This window comes from Rhodnius prolixus, unplaced genomic scaffold, assembly GCF_049639745.1.
Source record: "Rhodnius prolixus isolate KJV_2025 unplaced genomic scaffold, Rpr scaffold_7, whole genome shotgun sequence".
NCBI lineage: Eukaryota > Metazoa > Arthropoda > Insecta > Hemiptera > Reduviidae > Rhodnius > Rhodnius prolixus.
In genome coordinates this window covers 34683474-34701166 of record NW_027411582.1, presented here as the reverse complement: position 1 = coordinate 34701166, position 17693 = coordinate 34683474, and the positions used below count along the sequence as shown (strand labels likewise).

General features: G+C 36.5%; 1 protein-coding gene across 7 annotated transcripts in view; it reads left to right on the top strand.

The window, feature by feature from the left end:
- Positions 1-17693, top strand: part of LOC141447530 (lachesin-like) — an 860405-nt gene that overhangs the window by 767417 nt on the left and 75295 nt on the right. For all 7 annotated transcript variants that reach the window (XM_074115178.1, XM_074115176.1, XM_074115181.1 and 4 more), the window contains one exon: positions 13497-13631. In XM_074115178.1, coding sequence (XP_073971279.1) covers positions 13497-13631 — 135 coding nt within the window. The remainder of the gene's footprint in view (positions 1-13496; positions 13632-17693) is intronic.

The window sequence follows — 17693 nt, the reverse complement described above, 5'->3', positions numbered from 1 at the left end:
CCAACATAAAAAAAAAAAACAATCGAAATTCGAATGTACGTAGCCCGCGAAATTTGAAAATTCACCTTATTTTTTGAACATACCTCGTATACCTTTTCATTTTACATCTCTCTGGTTTATACCAAAATTTTCTGTTATTTTAAGTTGTGTGTGTTCTATTAAATAAAGTTATTCTTATGTACGAGTATAGCACACGAGAGGATCTTACTTCGCTTCCTGTCGCCCAGGGTAATTGCCTAACGAACCCTCCCTCCTCTCCGGATTGAGCGATCCCTCCAGAGGCACCCTTAAAGGTATATTCTGTTTGGGGCTGGTTAGGGCTATCTTCTCCGGATAGCTCCGGGGCTATCTGGCGCCCGAAAAGATACCGCTTTCTGGCCGGTCACACATATATGGATCAAAAGGGTAATTAACTGTACACAGAGCGGTTTCTGTAACAACGGAAGTCAGAGAATTCAAGGAAATAAAATAATGATAATAAATTAAAAATAATTAAAATCAAAAAAAGTGACCTCACGAAAAGCGGAAGTTGTACCTCAACTGGTCGTACAAAAACCCTTTCGTAAATGTTTTCATTACTTTGCTTTGCATAGCATTGGTTTTCCGGTTGGGGGTGTCCCTTGATTGTAATATTCAGAAGAGTTCGGAATAAGGAAAAACTCCTTTGGCTGGTTTCTTCTTCTTCTTCTTAAGATTTTCCTTATCCTTACTTTTATTACTTTTTTCATTTCCGTTGAGAAATTCATCCTTACTTTTTTTTTTACTAAACAAAATAAACAAAAAAAAAACTCAAGCTTTGGGTCTCCACAAGAAAATGGAAAATGGTGAAAAGTTCCTCAAACAAACAGAAAATTCTCTACCAGAGTGCACTGCTTTTATTATTGTTTCCACTAAGATGAGAGAGGAAGTCAAAAATAATATCTTTAGATTATTACATTTTATTACTACCATTACAAGCTTTTCCTAGCTTTTATTGTGACTTTTCTTTTCAACTTCACTTTTAAGAACTAAAAAAAGAAAAAGAAAATTTCTTCCTTTTAAGAACGTTGTAAATTATTTTAATGGGAACTTAAAAAAAAGGAAAAATCCTAGCAAAGAAAGGGATTAGCAGCTCCTGGATTTCTAGGATCAAATCCAGCTGCTGGACCCCATAGATTTTTCTCTTTCTTAGAGCTTCATACTGCTCCACTGTGCAGTCATAAAGGTTTTCAGTAACGAGAGAGCACTGTCCAGAGACCGATACTTGAACCAGTAAACGCTTTGACATCCACAACATCTGGGTACTTATTCTTGCATTTTATTGCCCAGTAATGAACGCCTTCTACCTTTTTATTATTGAAATAGTTTATTTTATCATTTATTTCCGGTTTCCGGTGTGTTCACTTTTTTCAAACAATTTATTATTATTTATTTTTTTTATATAATCAAGTCTGTTCATGAATTTATTGCACTATAATTAGTTAATGGGTACGTCAACTTAGTCGCGGGTGGCTTTTAAATGCCTTGTGTCGTGAAAATCGCTTTCTACTTAGGCCCAAAAAATCATGGAAGCCATTTCCGAGAGAAAAAATTGAGAAACTATTCAGTTACAATTTTCCAGTCAGTAGAAACGTTTCCCACTTAATTCGAAATATTAGTAACACATCCTGTACCTATAATATTTGGTAAGACTCAGGTTTCTGTAATGATTGCCCAGGGCAGGCTACTTTGCCCATGACAGGCTACTTTTAGAAGAAAGCCTAACAATTCCTCTTTTGAGATTCTTCTTCATACTCCACAAACCCCCTCAGACCATTTTCCAAAAATCTCTTTTCCTGATGATTATAGGAGTTTTTTTCGGCCCTCTTTTTGGCATTCGCTTTCGCCATACAGCCAAGAGCATCATCGTCCAGGTGCTTATCACTAGAATATCACTCACTCTCCATTCTTACTTATAAATACATTCGCTTCACCCATTCATCCCTCTACTATATACAACTATTTACATACAAACTTACAACTAATGGATGGATCAGTACTCTGGGCTCCTGCCATCCTTATCGCTTAACCGAAATTAAAATCACCGTAATCCTTCTCTAATCATTTTCTTCCATTCATTGTATAACTTTTAAATACATTCAATTTCTTTGCTAGCTCTGCTATAGATTTAAGCACATAGATGTTGGTGGAGAATATTATGTCTTCGTAGCGAAATGGTGCATCTAAATACCTGTACTAGTCGTTAAACATTCGTTTCCTTTCCTACTACATAACTTGGACATGATCATTATTATATGTTTGAAATCCTCCTCTTCATTGCAATCTACGCAAAGAGAAGAGAGGACCATTATAGGAGTTCCCACAATCGAATATTTCTGGGATAGAACACGTTATCGTAAATTTGACGTAAATTACTTCCGTGTGTTTGATTCTGTCCGTATTCCTATTATATAAGATGAGGAAGTGGTACTTATACTGCTAAAATAGATAATATGTTCCTAACTAATTGTCAGTCTTAGGAACTTCTAAACCAGTATATCCGTGATAGTTAATGATGACGTTTTCAATTTTAATGAATTTGTTAAACCAGTCGAGATTATTGTCGGTTTGTTGTTGTTTTCTTATGTGGTATTTAAATATAAGGTACTTTACAGCTTTTATGTGACAGCGTGCCCAACAATGCGCCGGAAACACACGGCTGTACTTAACGTTTCTCTCAGCAGGGGCTTGTGAGACTCCGCAAGTATATAAGAAGAAAGCAACTTGATGTCTTGTTCCTTGAGATCCTAGAATGGAACGTAGCGAGACCGGGTTTTTAGTTGTCTCGAGACACACTTGAGAGTTTATATCTCAGGGGCTATGTTGTTATTCGTGCAAAAATTCTTTCCACTCTTTAGCGGGAAGAGAGAGAGTGACAAACCTAGAAAGGAACACTGTATTATACAAGTGGCAGTGTGGTGGACTCCTTTTGAGTACGTAGTGACGCTTTACTGTTATTACAATGTTAATAGCAAACAGTTGGCACCACTGCAGAAGTGAGTGTTTGTGAGGAGTGGGGGGGGGATCTTATTACGTTGGCAACATTCATTGCCTTGCTGTCCCATTCCTTCCTTTACACAGCCATCTTGCATTTCATAAGCCAAATGTTTCCTGTATCCTTAAATTTTCTCTTTCTACTTTACAGTAAAGAATATTTGCGATCATTTTATACAATGTTTTTTTTTAACTCTTGTTTTCCATTTAATGAAATATGATTGTTCATTTTCCGAAAAGAAAACATTTCCTGAAAAGAATGTCTTAAATCTTGTTCAGAATTTTTTTCTTTCCGAAGTCCTTCTTGATGATTCTGGTTCCCCCGAAAATGGATTTTCTATTTTAGAGTACGGAATATCTGAAATATTAGGCATCTACCGGAGAAAGCAGCCTTTCCTACGCCGTCTTGGAGGCCATGGAACTACTCCAGAAAGCTTCCAGATCGTAAAATCTTTATAAAAGCAAATCTTCTACGCTCACGAGTAAACATTTCACAAGATTTAAAACAATCCAACCTCCTCCATATCTTTCAAAAAAAAGACGATACAGCCTACTCCTCCTCTACCCCAGGATTTCTCTTAGGTAACCTTGGAGATGGCCACGTTGGAGAGATGTATATGCTCACCCTAGAACCGTTTCGAATACTTATTTTAGGATACTATCTGCGATATCTTGCGATAGCCGAGTCCTGCAAAGCTAAGATGCATTGTGGTACTGGGTTCGGATTCCCGGTCTTAGGCCATAGATTTTATTTAATACTTAATATAAGAAATTTACAGTAAAGTATGTTAGGCGGTTGTAGGCTAGACCCGCAATGCTAAGATGTGTTGTTGATTTAGTGGGTTCAATTCCCCTGGTCTAGGCCTTGGATTTTATTTGATGGTTAGTATGAGAAATTTGTAGTAAAGTATGTTAGGCGGTTATAGGCTAGACCCGCAAAGCTAAGATGTATTGTTGGTTTAGTAGATTCAATTCCCCCGGTCTAGGCTTTAGATTTTATTTAATGGTTAATATGAGAAATTTGTAGTAAAGTATGTTAGGCGGTTATAGGCTAGACCCGCAAAGCTAAGATGTATTGTTGGTTTAGTAGATTCAATTCCCCCGGTCTAGGTCTTGGTTTTATTTAATGGTTAATATGAGAAATTTATAGTAAAGTATAGTTTGCTAGTCGCCTCCGTCTACGACACCTAATTGGGTAGTTGGACGTTAAGCCCCGCCTGAAAAAAATAGGCGATTACTTTACTACATCTTGAGAAGAGGGTATTTCAGAATACGGACACTTTAGGCTCCAGTGAGTGGTTTCCCTGATTATCGGAACCTCTCTCTCCTCCTAGAACCTCTCTCTCCTCCTAGAACCTCTCTCTCCTCCTAGAACCTCTCTCTCCTCCTAGAACCTCTCTGGAGAGGCTGGTTCCATAACCTTCAGAGAATGGAGAAACCCTCCAGGGAGAGTCGAGAGATCAGACCGTGAGTTGCATCAAATTAAAAATATAGGGGATTTTAGGAGGATACCCACCAAAGAACTCCTCTTTCTTTTGCATTTGGGTTGGAGTCTTTTTATAGAACACCCTGGCATTGTTAGGGGAGAGTTCCTTAACTAACGGCTCAGAGTTCTTCTCCTACAACTTCACAGATACGTTGTTTCATCGCCTGAGTAAATTATCACACCTGGCATTTTGGGTTGTAGTGCAAAGAACTCTGCTGCATTTATTTTTTTGAGATAGATCAACCATCCTCGTGCAGACCAATTTTCTTTTTTTTATACTCAGGAGAGCTTAACACTTTCTTGTTTCCGGTAAAACCTCTTTAAGTCGAAAAATCCACTCGATTGTAGTACATCCTTTTTTGTGGAGGTTGGGAATAAAACGAAATGTTATTATCGAAGTCAATTATGCATGATTATTTAGACTAAGTCAGAGCTCTGTAGTTACTAAGCACATCTTTTCTCTTTTTCTTCTTACAATCTTGTGATAACTTCGTTCCGGAAAGTTCATCCACTTCTTCTGGAGAAGAAGATCTGAGGTAGTGAAGATAGTAGAAACAAAATATAGGATAAAGAAGCAGAAGAAGAAAAGCAGAATTATGAAGATGAAAGTAATTGCTACATTTTTTTTTTCCAAATATTAGCCGCACTCGTCGCCCTCTAGTACAGTTTCCCTGCCTCCTCCCACACCTCCAAACGAAAGAAAAGTGATTAAAAAGTCTGTTAATTAACCTGTAAGAGAAATAATCTCACTAAGAAACACCCCGGGAGGCTGTGTGAGCACAGCGCGTCTGGTACGTACTCTGGGACCAGTTTAGATGGAAAACTTATTAGAGAGCTTCAAGTAATTTTGTTTAATACAAGCTTGAGCTTTTAATATCATTTCCGTTCATTTTTGTTCTCTAAAGCTTGGGGAGAGAGGGAGGATTCTGTGCTGTTTGGTCCCGAGGGTTGGTGGAAGAATGCTTGGGGATAAAGAGGAAATTGTAATTAAGTTAAACCCATGGCTTTGTGCGGAAAACACGATAAAAGGGTGGGAGAAGATTTTAGGAATAAGGAAAGCAATAAGGAAAGTAAAGTAGAGGAGGTGTTCAATCATTTTGTAGGGTTCGAACCCACTCTCCTTAAGGAGCATGATGGTATTTGTGATCAGCTTTTCTTTGTGTTTCCAAGGTGTGTGTGTGTGTGCCCGTTTTTTGTCTTTAATTATGTAACAATTTTTCCTCGGGAAAACTTTATTAAAGCTTGGGAGCTATATAGAAAAGCAATAAGCTTTCCACTTAATCAGAAAAAATTTTCGATAAAAAAAAAACACGATATTTTTATGGACTCAATTTTTTTAATTACCCCAGCTTATTTCTTGTGATATTTTAGATTTTAGTAGGCGTGGCTTAATAAAACCAAATTACTGTGCGGTGCCCCCAGTATTTTGTATTTTATAATGCAGGTGTATGTATAATTGCAATGTGAGGGGTACAATAAAAATGATTAGTTTAATCCTTACGAATTAGAGCGAACCAAATCATGACCCAAGAACTGTGCGTTTGGGTGTAAAAATTATTCGTTTAACTTTTCTTAGAACGTTCGTCCATTGAATCTATCTAACTTATTCAAGGCGCAACAGTCCTAAAGGTCCTGCGGGCCTCGTCCACAAAGCTTCTGCCAAACACCTTTTTGTCTTTGGCCTTCATTCTCCACCGCCTAACAGCACCCATTGAGGTGAGGTCATCTTGGAGATCGTCTAGTCCAGCCCAAGCAAGGTCCTACCTCTCCGGCGAGCTCTCCACCAGTTCGACCATAGAGGAGGAGCCTTTTAGGTAGTCTGACCTAACCAGCGGAGACGACCTTCCTTTTTATAAAGGTCACGATAGTGAATGCTCTTGTAATAGATCTATTGTGGCTCCCACCATTCTAGAGCGCTCGCCCTCCAGACCCGTCCGTTTAATCAAGACTCTGGAGAGCAGCTCCTGGGTAAAGCTCTCCTCGAGGCCTTGGTTTTTTTTTCCTCCCCGAGAAGTAGCATCCTTAGCCAAACAAAATAGGCCGTTTTCACCTAAAGGATATTTTTCTATTCACTTCCTGTACACCCTTCTTTGCTTCTATTTACAAAAAAAAAAAAAGAGGAGTGAATCCATTTTATTGTATTACGCAAGAGCATCTTCATTCTCATCATTTCCGCTACGATTTTTCTGTTATAATTTAGTTTAGTTTATTATAATTACAGTGGTACCACGGTTCTCGACCACAATTCGTTCCGGAAGTGCGGTCGAGAACCAATTTGGTCGAGAACCGAAACAAATTATCCCATAAGAAATAGAATAGAATAGAAAATAAATTTATTATTCTGGGACAATTGTCCCCTAAGAATAAAAACAGGTACAAATAGAGGCCTTAATAGTTTCGCCTGTGATAATGTAAACTATGTAGTTTATTTCGTTTCTAAGCCCTCAGAAATATTAGGCCGTTTTACTAGCCTAAATTTTTTATATTTTACGTAAAAACATGTATCTAAACAAGAAATAAGATCTAAAAGGGTAAATACAAAAAACAACTCGGCTCATCTCGGCTGTTCGAGTTGCAAATGTTTGTTAGGATTTTAAGGACAATATTTTCTCGAATTTCTTGGACGAATACCGAAATTTGTTCGAAAGTCAAAGTCGTTCGAAAACCGAGGTACCACTGTATTACTAATTTGGTCTGTAGGGCTCCAAAGGGCATCTATTTTTCCAGTATTTTTTTTTTTTTTTTTTTAAGTCGCGGCTGACTTCATGACGGTTTTCATTTTCTGATTTTTGACTTTTCCATGTCTGAAGAATTTACCCAAATTCAGGACTTCAGAGCGGAAGTAAACGGCCTTCTTGTGAATACATTTTGCCTAGTTACTACTGCGCATATTTTTTGCAAATTCTTAAATATATTTGCATTACAATGAGCGTTTATAATTATCGATAACAATTAAATATTTAATAAAACTTTTAATTTTAAATAAAAGTTGGTTAAGTTTCAAGTTTTAGAATTACAGGAAGATAAATTTGTGCGAGTGTTTTATGGTAAAATTTTCACTAATACTAATAAAATGCAAACAATACAATCGTGCTGAAATTTCGCCACAAATCTACCATTGTATTGTGTATCATTAAAGCTTTCCCTTCCCTAAACTTCGCTTGGATGATGGTATTAAGAATTTTCCACGGTGTATGGCCCGGAAGCGATGATGGTGAAAAGAGCGAACGGCAGACTTCCTCTTCAACTTCCCTCTTTGTCCCATCATCCAACATCCTCCTCCTCTCTCCCTAACCCTTCTACCCCTTAAAAACCCATCATCCCACTTCCCACAGATTTGTTCTTCAAGTGTTGCCACAATTGGTTGAATCCTGCTTTCAAAAATAAAAAAACAAAAAAAAAAGCATTTGAAAGACGGATTATGTGGTGTAAAAGCAGATAAGCTATTGGTTAGTGTGTTGGTGGTTGTTATTGTACGAAGAATTTTATTTCATAAAATAAGCACAGCGATGGTTTCGAGTTTCTTTACCCCCTCCCCCACCGCCCGCAATTCAAAGCCAAAAACCCTACGGTTTCCATGATAAACAACAGGGCTGCCAACTTTAAGCGCTTGGAAGATTATTATTTCCTTCAAAAGCAACAGCTGTATACTTTTTTCCTTTTAATTTATTCAGCAGTGGTTTTGAATGATGTGGTTATGAAGATATAGAAATTAACTGAAGCGAACTGGTAGAGAAGTCTTGCTATATATATAATTAAAGCAAGACAAAAAAACCCTCGATGGATAGCATTTGCTTGCTTTTATGATATGATGGCTGCATGCTTTGGTGGTTTCTTTCCAATTGGATTCAAGCATTTTCCTTGCTTTAGCACAAATTGAAGCAGTTAAAAAGTAAGGAAAATATGAATGAGTTTCTTTTTTACACTCTTAGATTTTCAAGGATGTTGTTTCCTTTTGTGGGACGAAATTTATCTTCATAATATTATAAAGCGTTTTTCTTGTTGCTGCTACCAAGTTTTACAATTTCCTTTGTTGGCTTTTATTCAGACTTTCCTTCTTTTTTTGTTAGAAAATTAAGTTTTCCACGTCAATTTGTATCACTTCAGCTTTTTGCGCATTAAAAAGAAAAATAAGAAAACCAAAAAAAGGGGAAATTTTATTGTTTAAGGTTCTTTTCAAGTGACTAAAACCATTTTCTTTTTTGCCTTTGTTTCTTTCTTTTATTGCTTTCCTAGTAGATGGGCGACTCCCCTTGAAGTGGAGATCCCGACACACACGTTAGGGAGTCTTTTGATCTTCAGCAAGCGTTAGGGAGTGATCAACCTAACTCCTGGCTCTTTTTAAGGGAAGGAATTAGTCCAGGAGGTAGTCTATACTCTGGATTCCACTGCACTAATCTCAAGGGGGTTCGAATCCAGCTGCTGGCCCTTAGATTTTCGTCTTCCTTGGAGCTTCTTATAGCTCCCAACTTTCCGGATGGTGATGTCCGGAGGTCGACTGAAAAAAGCTGCTCCAGGCGCTAGTGATCTCAGTTAAAATCTTCCACCTGCACCCATGGTTGTCTCTGACTGTTGAGCGCGATTCAGAGAGGGCGGTGATGTCTTTGAAACATATGATAATAGTCTTCCATAGGCGCCTCGGTAGCCGAGCGATTAAGAGGCTAGACCTGTAAAGCTAATACGTATGTATTGTGGTACTGAGTTCGATTCCCCCGGTCTAAGTCTTGGATTTTATTTAATGGTTAATATGAGAAATTTACAGTAAAGTATGTTAGGCGGTTATAGGCTAGACCCGCAAAGCTAAGCTGTATTGTTGGTTTAGTGGGTTCGATTCCCGGTCTTAGGCCTTGGATTTTATTTAATGGCTAATATGAGAAATTTATAGTGAAGTATGTTTGCTAGTTGCCTCCGTCCACGACACCTAATTTGGTAGTTGGACGCAAAGCCCCGCCTCAAGAAATAGGCAATTACTTTTGCTAACTTTACTTTAGTCTTCCAAAGAAGTGTAACGCTTTTTTTAAGTTTGTACTCAGCAAGTATAGTAGTGCAGGACGGAAACTTGAAATCTTTTACAACAAACTGGTTAATCTACCTCTGCTGATTGGATGAAAGTCTGATACATTTCCGGTTTACAATAATCATACCGTGCTACTACGGATAAAATCAAAAATATTTTCCAGCACTGCCGCCAACCTAACCACATTTTTAATAGAATTTTATTGGAAGGTATACTTCAATTTCCTGTGGGATTTTTGTTTTTTCTTTTTCAATTTACTCCCCGGCGAACCACATTGCTCCCAAAGTGATTCTCAGGACTTTATTTTGGACAACCTGTAGTGTTACTATACTAACTCCCATCCATACGGCGCAAGCGATCTATGGATCGCTTCTGGGCTTAGATGAATATAGCACCCAGAGAGATGTAGGATTTTAGAGCTATCCGACAGTTAATTAGATACCTATTAGATCTATCTTAAGAGTATGTATTGGTAGGCCTGCCTTAATTTCAACGTAATCTGGGGGGGGAATCCATAAAGTTGAGTTCAAATGGTGAATTTTTAAATGTTAAATTTAAAAAATTATAATTTAGTAATCAGTTAATATTGAGGGAAACTTTCTTTATTAAATTTATTATAAATTTGGACCCATTATTTAATAAAGTACGCAGAAAAGAAATATTAGGGTTACCCCCCTCAATTTATTTTATGTTAGATTAACTTTGACCGTGATAGTATTGGGGCTTATAGCATGTACGCCGCTGCCCCATAGCCCCAAATATATTTAGAAGAATTTTTATCTTAGCCAGCTGTTTCCCATAATACGTCAGCCATTATTATTTATTTTATTTTATTTATTACAGAGTTTGGCACTTTATAATAATGGTTTAATTTTTATATGTGTGAATTGTGAAATTGGTTGTTTCCCTCCATCTTTTATCTCTCGCAGGTCGCCAGAGAGAGTGAAAGAAAGAAAGAAAGAAAGAAATACGTTTATTAATGTCCTGGGACATTAGTCCCTTAAGGACAACAAAAAGTATATACATAAATTTAATAAACTAAAATTTCTCTTCTGAGTTGCTGCCAAATTAATATTTACAATATATACAGAGTAAAACAAAAAGATAAAAAATAAAACTAAAATTCCATTTCCGTTTTAAATATATACACAAATAAATACATAAATAAAAATGTTAACATAAAAGAAAAGAATAGGTCTACTGCTTACAATATAATAATTATATAATGATAATAATAACATTAATAACAATAATATCAATAATAATAGTAATAGTGATAGTGATAATAAGTAGAGGAAAACATGACGAAATAAAGATAATAATTGGAACAAAGAAGTAATAATAGTAATGATAATAATAACTTTAATAATAAATCACTGATTTAGATAACTTTTGATAAAATGTTCGTATAAATGAGGTTTAAACGTATTGACAGACTTTGCACGCAAACCAATCGGAAGTGAGTTCCATAACCTACAAGCTTTTAAATAAAAAGAATTTTGATAGGTTGCAGTCCTAGGTGTGGGCGTGTACAACTTTGTATCCACTTGTCGAGTGGTCCTCAAGTGTAACTGTTCTTTGCTACTAAATAGTGAATACAGATAATCTGGTGCTCTATTTTTGAACAGAAAATAAATAAAGGCACCTAAAAAATATTGCCTTCTGTATTCAACATTTAGCCAGTTCAGACGATGGTAATAAGGAGTAATATGTTCATCTCTCCTGACATCAAAAATGAAACGAACACCCGAGTTTAGAGCTCTTTGTATCCTTGTATTCAGTTCTGAAGTCAGGTCCAAATAAACAAGACAGCAATAATCTACATGCGGGAGGATGAGTGTTTGAACCAACTGCTTTCTTAGTGACACAGGCAAGATTTCTTTATGGTACTTCAGTTGATACAGAGCTTTGTTCATTCTATTGACAACATCACCCACATGATTATGCCAAGTTAAGGTGCTATTGAAGGTAACTCCCAAAAACTTAGCAGAATCCACATAAGGTAGATCAATGTTACCAATTTTTATCCTAGAAATATTGTTAAAATCGATGCCATTAACAAATCTAGAGCTACCAACCACCATCGCCTTCATTTTACCGGCATTAAAAGATAAATTTTTATCTTTTGCCCAATTAAAAATAGAAGCGACGTCATCATTTACACATCTGATTCCATTCTCCAATTGATCAAAAGGAATATGAAAATAGAGAATTAAATCATCAGCGTAAATGAGATGCAAACAGTTTGAGATAACTCTAGAAATATCACTAACATAGATAGAGAACAATAACGGACCCAAAACAGAGCCCTGCGGCACACCAGAAGCAACATTTTCCCATCTTGAGCGAGCACCATTCATTCCAACGACACATTGTCGCCGAGACGAAAGGTAAGACTCAACCCATTTGAGAGCACTGCAAGAAAAATTCAAGCTTTTAAGAACAAAGAGGAGTTCAGAGTGACAGACAGAATCAAAGGCCTTAGAAAAGTCAAAGAAAACCAAAACAGTAACCATTCGTTTGTCAATTGCAAGGCGTATGTCATCAGTTAGTTTTATTAAAGCAGTCTGAGTACTGTAGTTGTTCCGATATCCTGATTGATAAGGATCTAATAAATTGTAAGTTTTAAGATAGTTAGAAATCTGATTGGAAACTATTCTTTCTAAAGGCTTGGATGTAACGCACAGGATGGAAATTGGACGATAATCATCTAGAGAGGAAGGTAATTTAATTTTGGGAATAGGGCGGATAAGAGATAGTTTCCATAAAGAAGGAAAAACTGAATTGGTTAGGGAATAGTTATATATATCAAGAAGAGAAGGGATTATAACAGGAACGGACTTCTTTAGGAAATTAATTGGGATATCATCAACCCCCACAGCCCCAGATCTACTTTTAAATAAATTATCTAATAGTACGTCCAAAGTAATATGTTGAAAATAAAATTTGTCGTCGCCAGTTACCTCAGTCAGTGTTGAGAGAAAGAGAGAGAGATTTGAAAAGATCTTGATTTATTTACAATATCAGATCATTTAGTTTTTTCAATTAATGTATTGTTTATTGAATTTGCATATTTTCAATTTATTTGTTATGTTTGTTAATTAAATCACAAACACACTTCGTATTTGTATTTATTATACACACATCGTTAGTTCCGTTCACATCGCTAAATTCAAACCTAACCTTAAAATTAATTTTGTTTAATTATTTCTGAATGTAGTATGCATATTTTGGGGGATGGATTATTTTTAAAAAGGGGATTATTTTTTTTTAATTTAAATTTGTAGTTTACAATCTGTATAAATATATACAATAAGTAAATAGGAGGTGAATGAGATGAACTGGTGCGGGAGGAGAGCAGGAGGAGAGAAACTACCCAGCGGTAGCACTCTCTATAGGAGAGAGGGGAATGTGAGCAGGAGGAGAGTGTGAAGAGAATAGGAGGAGAGTTTTAGTTCTTTAGATCTCAAGGAAGTCGCGGGGCCACTGGCGATTCAGTCGTCGAGGAGTATTAGGGATGTCAGAGGAAGACGAGAGGCTGTACAAGAGGATTAGAGCTAGTCGAGAGAGTAGTATGGAATTTTTGGTATTTAGTCTTGGCGAGTTGGTCTATGAAGGGAATGTTGAGGGAAAAAGGGGATTATCATTTTATTTTTAAAATAATGGCGGTGGAGGATAGATTCCCCCAAAAGTGGGGGCAATGTTTCTGTTTATCGTTAAGAACGGGTTTGCAGAAAACACATTTTTGTGAAAAATTCCTTAACCAGACTTTTCTCTTTACTCAGCTGATTGCTTGATTCACCTTTCTTACAGGCTTTTCCTTGAAACTATTTTTTCATTTTCTTGAAAAATATTCAATGAAAATTTTTACTAAACTACTTGAAAAATAGTTCGCTTTGTGAAGATTATGTTATGTTATTATATCAACGGTTTGTTGTTAAATCTATGATATAATAAGAATTATTTAAATTTTTGTTACAGGTTGCTACGAGTGCCGGTATTATGTCCCATTTTGTCAACTTAGATATCGTAGTACCAGAAGCGTTCATCGTGGGTGCCACGGAGTACCACGTAGTATTGGGAGGTACAATCAATCTTGTCTGCGTCATAGAAAAGGTAAGTTCTCTTTGTTTTTTTTTTGTTTAAAGAAACTATATTGTCAGTATTGTTTTGTTTCCGGTTTGCAGCGTAAAAAAAAATAAAGCTAAAGGAAGGTTATCTACCGTTTTGAAAACAGATTGTTTTAAAGCCCCCTTTAATGTTGTGAAGATTCGTAGTCTTCAGCCCTTCTTGAGAATCTGTTTAAGTGGTACTTTGCAATGCCTCATTCTATAGAAGAATCTCCAGACTTCCAGGCTTTCCTATTCCCCAAAAAATTTGATCCCTTTTTTTCCCGTAAAAATTTTGATTCCAATCTTACAGAAAGTATTTGCTGCTTCTTGTCTTGCTGAAAGTGCGATTCAAAAATTTCATTATGCTTATAATGCAATAAAAAAGCTGTAACTGGTTTAATGTCTATCAATAGGATGAAAAAATAAATGCCATTTTTCAGTCGTGATACATTTATTCTGCCGAGCTTTCGACCTAGGGTCTAGGTCCATCTTCAGGGCTGTGGAACATATTTACATATTGTTAACAATAATTCTATTACAATGAAATTTACAAAAATTATTTACCTAGTTTACAAAGTAATATTTTTACATTACAGGTTTGGTGTGTCTTCTGTCTTGTCTTGTACATGGACTGAGTGTGATCGGTCTGTGTGTGATATGTGTATAGGTTGTGTGGAAGTCAGTGTTGCCAATTGTCAAGTATTTTTTGTAGTCAGTTTGCGTATATAAATTGTTTCGTGTCTGTTTTGAAATTTAAGCCAGTTTTCTGTCTTAGATATGTATATCATTTCTAGCACTTTTCCCTTTTTTTGTGTGTGTTGATTTCCGATTTAAGTATCTTTGTGTTTGGGGAAATCGAAAGTGTGATGATTTTCCTGTGCTGTGTAAGGAAAAATGCTGTGGTATTCTTTTTTAGTTGTTAATGTCGTAAGAGTGTTGGTACAGTCTTTTTTCTTTTAAATACTGTGATGTTTCGCCTATATATTTTTGGTGACAGTCTTTACATGTGTAACACTGTAACTATTGAAACTATGAATCAGTTACCAAAAAGAATGAACAACAATTAATGTCTATCCCTAGATGGAGGGGTCTAACATCTTGATGATAAGATTCTTGTAACTACAGACTATAGTTTTCGTTTTTCGCTTGTTTAAACCGTCTCAATGAGATTCCCTTAAGAGATTTCTTCTTCTTCTTCTTCTTGATGCAGCCAAGCGAATAAATTCATGAAGACTTGGTTGAAATGGAAATGTGGGGCAATAAAGACCGAAAGAAAGAATCTCCTGATGGCATACTCCTACTTACCCACATAAATGTATATATATTTACTTAGTGCTGTTATTAAACTATGTTTTCTTAAGTACATAAGTTTCTTGTATAATCTGGAAGGTTAGTTTCCGTTGATGAAGTTCGTAGACATTAATAACCTCAACAACTACTTAGAACAGTTTAGATTATGCAACGAGTGGGAGTACACCATAATGATGGCCATTATTTACAAAATGTATACAACGTTCCAAGTGGACGTTCAACCAATTTATATTCTAATGCCATTCTGTTGAGTTGATAAGATGTTTTATTGTTATATTTTATTTTCTACTTCTCCAGACATTTACGCTTTATTCTTTTACCTTTCACCAGTAATTTCATTGGCCGAGGATCAGCTTATTACTTGTATAATGTTTCGATCAATAGATGCAATAAAGTTTTAATACGGAGCCAAAAATGGGAGGGCTGGCTTGCTCATAACTCATAATAAAAGTAATAAAATTCTTTTAATGGCCGTACTTAAAAGATGAAATTGTAAAAAAAACTGAGGCGTAAAAACGTTAAAACTTCTTCTTTTTTTTTACAAGAGTTCATAAATGTCAAAAATCTGATAAGAAGCAGTGGACGTCCTGTTAGGGTTTTATCGTTTTTTTTGGTATCCAATCTGACATCAAGGTACCAAAGGGCTTAGCTCCAATTAGCAATTAAAAAGTAATCAGACAAGACATAAGATTTGGTGAATCAAAAACAAGAACTTGGCCTTCCCACTGTTTGGACACGCCCCTTTTAAAGATGATGGTTCAGAGCCTCCTTGAGTGGCCAAAAATGGTACTGAAATATATGCAAATATTATTGTTGCTTAGGGTTTTTATATAATCTTTTAAGTTAGGTGTAAGATTTGAGGGGTTGTGGAATAATGCCTGTTATTCCGAGTCGGTTTAGAGTTGGCAAAAATGTGTTCATACGAGGTATGGCTATTAAATAACGAGACTGATGCTGTAAAACATTTTTATTTTAAATTTATAAATATTTAGTTATTATCTCCTTCAATATACACCCCTCCCCTATCTCTACAACGCTCCATGCGGATTTACCATTGTTCGAAACAGTGCTGCAAGTCTTTTTCTGTGAGCTCCTGCATGACGCGTGCCGCTTTTACTTTCACACAGCTTCAACGGACTGAAATCGTGTTCCTTTTAATGTAGATTTGACTTTGGGGAACAGATCTAAAGTCACATGGGGTCAGGTCAGGCGAATAAGGCGGACGTGGCCTAAAACTGGGATGTTGTATTTGGCTAGAAACGTCTTGACAGACAATGCAGTGTGAGGTGGCGCGCAGTCTTGATTGAGAACCCCGTGACTTGTTCTTCCACAAATCGGGTCGTTTTATTCCTTACTCTTTCACGGTGTTGAGCAAGTACCTCACCGGTAGTAATGTTGATTAATTATAATCGGATATTTTCATCCGTTTTGGACGTGGAAGGGCGACCTGGGCGGTCATCATCTCCGACGTCTTCTCGGTCATCTTTTAAACGCTTGAACCACTCAAAATACTCGCGCATGTGATTCAACATTCATCGCCATAAACTTCTTTTAATAAAAGATAAGTTTCAGTAGCGGTTTTATTAAGTTTTCATGTGAAATTTTACGACAATTCGTTGCTCTACTACATGTCTAGTATCATGTTTTCGGCAAAACGAAACTAATACCTCTTACACAAACGGCGGTTCCGGTCAGACTGATTTCTATACAAACACGTGAGACGCTGCAATCGAAAGAGAAGGCTTTACGCTGCACAGCTGTCGGTCGTTAGGGATTTGGCGCATGTATAGTTCTTCTGTAGCAGTATCAAGTCTCGTTATTTAATAGCCACACCTCGTATTAGCTGAACGCATGTATTGGTTCGATTTTAAATAATTAATTAGAATGCTGTCAGCAGATATTAACGAGAAAACTAAAAACAATATCTCTGCTATTAACTTTCAGTAAGGGAAAAGCAAACAAATTGTTACATAAAGACGTTATATTTGGAGTTAACTTCTAAATAATTAAGTAACAAAAGTTTATTAATAATTTAACAATTTCTAGAAAATTAAAAGTAAAAATTTTATGAGTAGAAGAAAGAGAGAGGAAAAAGGGATGAGAATTTTTCCCATTAAATGGAAAATCTCTCTCTAGAAAGGTTCCTTGGGGGAATGGAGTTGCCCTGGTTTTGAAGAACATTTCTCTCTCTAGCTGTATAGGGAAAGCTTTCCACTTGCATGCAACCTTGTAGGAGGACCAAAGCGGGAAAATGGGAAATGAATTCTTTATCATTCTATTTTTCTTGCTGTCCTCTCCCTCTCTCTCTCTCTTTCACCTTGTTCGCCAGGGAACTAGTCTTGGAGTATCCCTTTTGCCTCCCATCAAAAAGAAAAGTAGCGCTCTGCACCAAAATGTAACTGCCCTTCTGCTCTGCAGAAGAATACAACAGAGGTTCTGGGCAGAGGAGCCCTAAGTTTGGAAGTAACTGGAGGTGTGGTAAATGTTGTAGATGTACTGAAAGTTGGTTACAGCAGAGGTTGTTTCTATCCACTTCCGTTTTTTTTTTCTTCTATGTTTTCAGCGAGCGGAAGTACGTATGTTCTTTGCCAATCAATCCTTAATTTAGTTCCAAGAGGGGGATTTTTTTTTTTTTGTAATTGAACGAAGCTGTTATTGGTTATTCTATTGGACATCATCAGTGGCCTTTCATTTTTGTGTGAATGAAACACGAACTACTTCTATAAGCCGTTAAGTAAAGGAAGAAAGTAAAGTA